The 9,102-nt window shown below is 41.1% G+C and overlaps 1 protein-coding gene across 1 annotated transcript; it reads left to right on the top strand.

Moving 5' to 3' along the window:
• Positions 1-1,644: 1,644 nt before the first annotated feature.
• On the top strand, positions 1,645-5,183 carry ZNF474 (zinc finger protein 474). Its single transcript, XM_008014236.3, has one exon. The coding sequence runs from the start codon at positions 1,877-1,879 to the stop codon at positions 2,969-2,971; it is 1,095 nt and encodes a 364-aa protein (XP_008012427.2). The 5' UTR covers positions 1,645-1,876; the 3' UTR covers positions 2,972-5,183.
• Positions 5,184-9,102: the final 3,919 nt, after the last annotated feature.

Here is a 9,102-nt window from a genome sequence, read left to right as displayed (position 1 = left end):
GAACAGAGCCAATGGAGCAGAGTGGATTCTGGAAATAACCCATGGGCTGGATTAAAAACCTAATGAAATAATTTTACCCTATTCCTATGTTCCATAGATCTACTTTCTCTTTTAGATGGTACTGATCAAGTGATAAATTTCTCTGTTTCATTTTCTATGCTGGCCACTCTGGGGCCAACACATACTTTTGTCACATCTGTTAACGTTACTGTCTTAAAATCTGTCAAAATAAAGAATAACTTCCTTCTCTGTGCCAGACCTGATTTGATACTCTTAAAGGCAAGGATTCAGACCTTTTTTGGCGCCTAAGTCAGGAGCTGAGCACAGAGATCACAGCTCTTTTTGTTCTTTATCAAGTCCAGTGCTCGGGGTTTCCATATTCCCAGGACTGCTGGCCTTGCACTGCCCAAACTGAAGTGTTTGCCGTGGTGTGCAGGATCCAGCTTCACACCAGGGCTGCTCCTTCTGTGGTTAAGAATGGATGCTTTAGAGTTTATCACCCTGATCTGGGTCATCCTTCAGGAAATGAAAAAGGTCCTGAGGCTTCTGAAAATACTCATTTTGAGGAGCCAGATTATAAACCCATGGTAAAATTTACTCATGACTTTTCCCAATATAAACATTTAGGATTCTTCCCATGAATGGATATCTAAGCTGCCACTTCTTCTGGTGGGGATTCTTGGGGAATCCAGTGCCTTTGTTTTATATTTTAAAAATATTTGGAAGTCATACATATATAAAACAAGAAAGTAGGTATGATACCTTTAAGAAAAAAGAGCCTCAAGCAGCATCTGTGTATCATCTTTCCATGAAAGATGAGCAGATATCTCACCAGGATGGGTGCCAGCCTAGGCTGTACTCTGCTGGAGAATTATAGCTCCACTTATTAATACTGTATTTCCATAATAAACAAAAGTGAATACATGATGTGTCACAAGAAGTTTATGTCCCTCTGAGGGCTATCCTGATAATCCTCTTAAGATTCATTCTTGAATTACTTCTTCTGCAAGAGTTCTTAGTTTCAGGTCCACGGACACTCAAGAAGTCTGTGACACAACTTTATCTCAATTAAAATGTATATCACAACTAGAAACAGTTGACAAATTATTTCAGTAAAATTGATTTCACCTGTGATAGCAACAATTTTAATTTTTTGCTTATAGACATATTATACAGAATTGTCAGAGGAATCCATGTCACTAACAAGTTAAGGATCTCTGACATACTGGAAGTTTCTGTGGGGCCCAGGGGGTCTTTTTGTATGACCTGCTGATTTCATTAATCTAATTTTCACAGTTTGCAGTTTTCTCTTCTATGGTCTTACCACCCTGGTCTCAGCCTCTGTAGGTTTGCCTCATCTGTATCTATGATGTGCTGTCATTGTCAAGTTAACTTTTTGGGCAGAACACTATTTTTAATACAGTGATAGTGCAATTGATGATGGAAGATTTCCTCAGGTTTATGTCAGTTTATTGACCAAATCCCATATGCTGGTTATTATGCTAGTCAAAAAGTATACAAGGTCAATATTTAAAACCAGCAAAAAAAAAAAAAAAAAAAAAACACACAAAAAAACTATGGCCCTTTATCAGTTTACAGCCCAAATATGTGTGTATGTGTGTGTATACATAATAACTTCTTATGTCTCCCACACCCCTCCACAGATCTTGCAGACATCTCAGCTTTAATGAGGACTTTCCAACATTCCAGACTGCTGTCCTGCAATGAAGCTCTGAGTCATGGTCTGTGGGGCTAAGGTACTGGCAACAGTGTGAACCCCAGGACAACTAACCTCCCTAACCTTCACTCTAAGCAGAAGCCCAGAGTGAGTCTGGCCTGAAATCAGAGCAAGCACTACAGAAAGACATCTTTGTTAATGGAAAGAGGAAAGAAGAAAAGAAGTTCCAGTAAGTTACAACAAACTTTTCACCATTCTAAAGAACCCACTTTCCTTATCAACCAAGCTGGGTTTCTCTCTAGTGACTCCTATTCTAGCCTTTTGCCAGAAACAGAGAGTGTTAATCCTGGTGAAAAGATTAAGACAGACACTCAGAAAAAGAGACCTGGGACTGTGATACTATCAAAACCGTCAAGTAGAAGAATTATATCGGAAAGCCAGCTTAGCCCCCCTGTGATCCCGGCCCGCAGGCCTGGATTCCGGGTATGCTACATCTGTGGTCGAGAATTTGGGTCCCAGTCAATTGCCATTCATGAACCCCAGTGCTTGCAGAAGTGGCATATTGAAAACAGCAAGTTGCCCAAGCACTTGAGGAGGCCAGAACCCTCCAAACCACAGTCTCTGAACGGCAGTGGGTCCTACAGTCTTCAGGCAAGTAATGAGGCTGCATTTCAGAGTGCCCAGGCTCAGCTGCTGCCCTGTGAATCCTGTGGCCGCACATTCTTGCCAGATAATCTTCTTGTTCATCAGAGAAGCTGCAAGCCAAAGGGTGAGGGTGCCAGAGCACCACAATCAAACAGTTCTGATCCTCTTACTGGCCTCAAGAAAGCTCGTAGTGGAACCCCAGCCCGACCAAGGACTGTTATCTGCTACATTTGTGGTAGGGAATTTGGCACCCTGTCCCTTCCTATTCATGAGCCCAAATGCCTGGAAAAGTGGAAAATAGAAAATGACCGGCTCCCTGTGGAGCTCCACCAGCCACTCCCACGGAAGCCTCAGCCCCTTCCGACTGCACAGTCCAGCCAAGCGGGACCAAGTCAAGCTCAGCTTGTGTCCTGCCCAAATTGTAGCCTAACCTTTACCTCAGACCGCCTTCTGGTACACCAGAGAAGTTGTAAAACTCAACCTCAGGGGCCAAAAGATCAGAATTTGACCTTAGGGAGTAAAGGAGGCCTAAAAGAGTCCACTAATTCCAAGCAGCAAAGGAACAGGGCAGCACCCAGTGTAACTGATAGGGTAATTCATGCCACACAAGAGGCTTTAGGTGAACCTGGTGGCGCCCTCTGCCTGTAGGGGAACGAGAGAAAACTATCCCTAGAATCAGTCACCTCACCCCCTAGTATTTTTTCTATCAATGCCTTACATCAGCCTCAATGCAGCCTGTTCAAGTTAACTCCCTGTGGAACTCCAGGGCCTATATCTCTCTTGGCTGAATAGATATAAGAACATCCTTGCCTGATGGGTTCATATTCCTCTTCATTTCTGCTGTCTAAAAGAAGAAGAGATGGACTTCTTTCTTCCCTGATCCCTGATACAAATAATCCCCAGGAGATTGTAATTTGAAAATGAGTCATTAATGCTGTGTCTACATTACAGAGATATAATTCCCATTCCAACAGCCAATATTTATTGCTGGTTTATTTTAGTCATCTACCTTAGGAATTCATTTTTGGCACTGCTGGGTTATGCTGAGTTTATCTTACTAAAATAGAATCTGTGTCAAAAACCCCAAATGACTTTAGCAACAATTAAACACTGAAGAACTTGCAAAAATACACATAGTCTGTAAATACAGCATATTTTTTCTTTTGACACTTATATGGTTGTAGTAAGCAGGAAATTAACCCCAGTGTAGACAATGAAGCAACTAGGTTATTTTTTGGGAGGTGCTTGGTTCCTGCTGCTGCTCTGTGCCCTGTGTTCAGGCTGAAGACAAGGCCCTGACCCCCCACGTGGGCCATTCTGAACAAGCATGACCCCTGGAATCCCCAGCTTGAATGGCAAAGAGTTTTTAGGGTTTTATCTAAAGTTTCATCATGGACAAGGATTGTAGAGAGATGCTTACGAGGGTGGCTACATGCAAGGTAGGGCCTGGTTCATGTTCTTTGTCCATTAAACCAGATTGTGGATGCTTTGTCTTGTGTCAACCTTACAGAATATCAAATCGTGAGAAACAGGAAGTGGTAAAGGTCTTTTTTCCATGGCTTGCTACTTGAAAAGCCCAGCCTGCAGAGATAATGAATTCTTAAGAAAACTAAGATTAGGCAGGGTGCGGTGGTTCATGCCTGTAATCCCAGCACTTTGGGAGGCCAACTCCTGAAGTCAGGAGTTCAAGATCAGCTTGACCAATATGTCTCTACTAAAAATACAAAAATTAGCTGGGCATGGTAGCGTATGACTGTAGTTCCAGCTAGTTGGGAGGCTGCAACAGGAGAATTGCTCGAACCCAGGAGTTGGAGGTTACAGTCAGCTGAGATTATACCACTGCACTCTAGCCTGGTTGACAGAGCGAGACTCGAAAGAAAGAAAGAAAGAAAGAAAGAAAGAAAGAAAGAAAGAAAGAAAGAAAGAAAGAAAGAAAGAGAGAGAGAGAGAAGGGAGGGAGGGAGGGAAGAAAGAGGAAAGAAAGAGAACTAAGATTACACAAGCTATTGTAAAAGATTAAACCAAAGGAATTGGTTGGGGAGGGGGCATTCTTTGTTTCTAATTTGATTTTTCTTTCTTTTATTTTATTACTTTGAGGACTGTCTAGTCCTTTGCTCCTAAATTCTATGTTAAAATAAATTGAGTATGGTCTTGCTGGTTTAGAAGATTCCAAGACAATGATTCGAAAGCTGAAGAGTCACTCACAGCTGCTGGGCAAGTTTTCCGATGAACATTGAAGAAAAAACAACTCGTTTCTTTGCCTAATGAAAAACCAAACTCCTTAGTGTGGCATGGTCTTCAAGCTGGTTTCATAAACATGACCTGTTTTTCCCATCTTCTGTCTGTTGCTTTTCTTCCATAACGTGTGGGGTCTGGATTCAGAGAATACAAGAATCTGTGTCTCAGGGTCACAAATCAGAAACACTGTTCACTTTCTGCCTTACAGCACTGTTTCTTGATTGTATGCATTTACTTCAAATGTTCTCATTACAGATCTAGAGATAGGGAAGCGTGTGGTCAGGATTCTTGTGCTTGTTGTTATAACACATACTTTGTGCTCAAGAGTGGAGCCAACAGGCTGAGCACAGCATGTTCTCACTCAGTCATGATGGCTGCGAGTGGCTGGCTTGGGCCCCCAGCTTCCCTGGGAGACACCTTCCTGACTCACACGGTCATCTGGAGGGGAGAATGTCAGGAGAGGCCAGCGATCATCCTTCAGTGACTCGACTTATGCATTTAGACGAGAGTAGGGGGTGGTGGTCTAGAGGACATGGCTATGTCAGAGCACACCGAACCCTGCTCTCAGGCCTGAGAACACACATGTGAATGAGAAATTGGCCCCGACCACTGTCAGATGTGTGCTGGCCTGTTTGGGGACCACACAAGATTCAGTAGAGGGCATAGAAAGGTCATCCAACATAGGGTCCCTTTGGCTGCCAGACTTAAAACAAGCTTGGGTTAGTTATGAAGGAGAAAACTCTTAGGCTTCCAGGGAGCATGAGAACTTTCAAAGCAGTGGGCTTTAGTCCTTCCTTAGAGGAGACATTTACCATTCCATAGTGCTTTCAGCAGAAAGCCTTTCCTTCACTGTGTAGTTTAGTTATGATTTGATCCTGCCTATGGATATTTTTCTTTCTATCATTTAAATTTTAGATAGTGCTATGAATTACTCATTTTCCATAAAGAACACTACTCTAATGATTATTAGATTTCAGAATTTCATCTGTCTGTGAAAGCTGACTTTTGGCAGCCTGTGACACTCATACATTCCTTCTTACAATTCAGATTTCCCTCTGGAATCCTTGGTCTCATTTCAGATTAGAATCAGCTATCTTGTCTTATGTTCTCACGGGGTTCAATCTTGTAGTGAATTCAGGTGAGAGAAATAGTTTCAGAACTATGATGATAGTAGTTGGAAAACAATTCACTCCAGTGACCCCACACTCACTGTCTCACTGGTAGAATGAATTACCTTTTCCTCGGAATGTTTCTCCAAAATAGATTGGCTCAGGTCCCTTATGGCACAGATGCTCCTTTGATCCCTCTGTCAAATCTAAACACAAACACCGATTAGACAAGTTCTGCTCCAAGATCTCAGTGGGCATTTTGCATTGCCTTCTAATCAATATGCTGGCTCGAATTGTCTCATTGTTTCACATCCAAAGTATAGGACTGAACTCACTCTTCCTGATCTCCCAGGAAACTTGTGTAGGACCCTAAACAGTATTTAAGAGGAATAAAACCTTCGGTGTGGATTTTTATTTAAAAGATGGAACGGTCCTGGGACTGTGTATATGTATTTCATGGTGTAATGAGCAGCATCACACTTCCTTGCTTTCCTCTAAAAAAAAAAGCCTGGATGGGTAATACCCAATTTAGCAAAAATTTAAAAGTGGTGTCAATTCCAGATAAAATTGTGATTCATAATATGGATCAAACTGTATGTTAACATTTTAAATTTTAATGTCATATCTATTCAATGAGATTCTTGATGTCTATTTTAGTAAATGATTTTATCAGCTATGCTGAGGAATATAATAATAGAAGTAATTATTCTTATTTTAATATGAATGAATAAATTTTAATAATTGCATTTAATAGTTGATAAAATTTTGTCTGTTTTTGGAAGCTGATTGTAATTCATTCTTTAGCTTTAGGCCCTTTCAAGCTAATTGGAACAGAACAGAGTTAGTTAAATATAACTGTAAACCAAAATGAAATCTTTACCTAGTAAGTTTTTATTAGTTAAGGCTTGGGGTTATTTTCCTAGGATTTCACTTGTAACATATGAAACACTCTTCCTAAAACCTTATTCTATATTGCAAAATGTGTATTATTTTTCTTAAGGGGGAACTATCTTTTCTATAATGATTGTCTCTCTGAACACAGTTTTAAGCTACTTTCAGCATCCTCAATGCTCAGGTTTGAGCTAAAGCCCCATCAGACACATCTCCAGCATCTGGTGCTGCCATCTGGTGTTTTAAAGTAATGTCTTCTGCGCTATCAAATAATATTGTTGACTTTTTCCTCTTTTGTGTTATCCCCAAATGTATTGGAGAAGGTGCCCTTATTAGATAAACTCCAGTTATTTAGTGCTAGAGTTACATATTTGATTTAAAGCTACAAATGTTCTTCTCTGGGTAAGTATCTTATTCTTTACAGGCAAAACTCACAGTAGGAAGAGCATAATCAGAAAAACCCAGGAGGGCGGGATAGATACTCTCATATTTTCAAATTCTGTATGTGTGCATGTGTATCTATTGGATAAGAAGAATTTGGAATTTAGGGGAAGGCGTGGAAGACAGAATTAACTTTTACTGAATAACTTTATGTCTTAGTCCATATGTGTTGCTATAACAAAATACCAAAGACTGGGTAATTTACAAAGAACAGAAATTTATATTTCATGGTTCTGGAGGCTGGGAAGTCCAAAATCAAGGTACCAGCAGGATTTTTATGAACCTGTGAGGAATGCTCTACTTCCAAGACGGTAATTAGTTGCTAGATCCTCCAGAGGGGCAAAATGCTGTGGTGGAAGGGATGGAAATGCGAGAAGGGTGTTCCCTCTTCTAACCTTGAGCCCTTTTATATGGGTGTTAAGCCCATTCACAAAGGTGGTGTCCCCACAACTTAATCACCTCACAAAGGCCACACCTCTTAACATTGTTGCACTGGGAAATATGATCCACTGTGAATTTTGGAGGAGACATCACCATTGAAACTGCAGCACTTTATGATTAGCACTTTATATACATGATGTCATTTTAATTCTCATTATATTACTATAAGATAAACATTATTTTCTGACTTTCTAGGTTGGAAGACTGTGGTTAAGCAACTTGCTTAAAGTCATACACTGGATTCGCAAGTGGCTGTCAGAGCCATTCTGTCTAATTCCACAGATTCATATATTTTCATGTCACTATAAAAGGGGCATAGAAGTGATATAAAAAATGGGTATTGCTACCCTGCCAACCTGTGAGTGTTAGGAAAAAGAGGGCAGAATTCCATTCATTCACTAATACTTATCATTAGGCCTTGGACTAAGTACTAAATATAGAGTCATAAAAATATAATCATAGTTCTTGACCTCATGGAGTTTTTAGTCCTATTGAGGAAATTGTATGGATTTTTTAAAAAATATACAATTTAAAATTGTGTTATGACGGTGTGGAATGGTGGAAGACAGACATTCAGGATCTTGGCTAGAGAAAATCTATGGGAGGAAGATATTTCAGCTAAGACATAAAAGGTGTGAAAGCACTAGCCAAGAGGAAACATGTGGAGGAAGGGAATGGTTAGAGAAAAAGACATTCGGATAAAGAGCAGCATGTATGAAGGTTCTAAGGTAAGGAAGATCTTATAATGAAATGAAAGAGTGCACATGTGGCCAGGGCCTAATGCAAGAGGGAATAGGCACATGGATGAGGCTGAAGAGGTAGCATAGTGTCCTCCAGCTGCTCTGTGGACACAGGGACATCAGTCGTTTGGTTACTGCAGGAACCCAGGTGACAGCTGGTGATGGCTTGGCCTATCATGTTGGTAGCAGAGATAAAGATAAAGTACAATGGGTAGATCTTGGTGATAGGTGGGATGTGGAGGGTAAGAAAGAAGGTCAAGGATGACTCCCAGATTTCTACCTTGAGCAACTGCACTAGTAGTGCCATTTTCGAGGATGAAGAATACTGTGGAAGGGTTGGATTTGAGGAAGTAAGATCTATAGTTTAGGCCGGGCGCGGTGGCTCACGCCTGTAATCCCAGCACTTTGGGAGGCCGAGACGGGTGGATCATGAGGTCAGGAGATTGAGATCATCCTGGCTAACACGGTGAAACCCCATCTCTACTAAAAAATACAAAAAAAATATTAGCCGGGTATGGTGGCAGGCGCCTGTAGTCCCAGCTACTCGGGAGGCTGAGGCAGGAGAATGGCGTGAACCCGGGAGGTGGAGCTTGCAGCAAGCCAAGAAGCACCACTGCACTCCAGCCTGGGGTGACAGAGCAAGACTCAAAAAAAAAAAAAAAAAAAAAAAAAAGGTCTATAGTTTAATTCTGGCCATATCAAATTCAAAATGCTTATGAGATTTTTGAGTTAAGCTGAATCTATGAGTCTGGAACTCAGAAGGGAGGACTGGGCTGGGATATACATTTATGCATTATTAACATATATTTAAAGCAATCAGAATGAATACTCATAGAAAAACAGGCCCAGGGCTGAGTCCTGAGATACAATATTTAGGGACTAGAGGGGAAGAAGCTGGAGAACGAAGGCCTGGAGATGC

Source organism: Chlorocebus sabaeus, chromosome 23 (genome assembly GCF_047675955.1).
Source record: "Chlorocebus sabaeus isolate Y175 chromosome 23, mChlSab1.0.hap1, whole genome shotgun sequence".
Taxonomy (NCBI): Eukaryota; Metazoa; Chordata; class Mammalia; order Primates; family Cercopithecidae; genus Chlorocebus; species Chlorocebus sabaeus.
This window is presented reverse-complemented; position numbering and strand designations above follow the sequence as displayed.

Bases quoted from the DNA above. Each gene is read 5' to 3' on its own strand.
- ZNF474 (XM_008014236.3), top strand. From the start codon at position 1,877: ATGGAAAGAGGAAAGAAGAAAAGAAGTTCCAGTAAGTTACAACAAACT.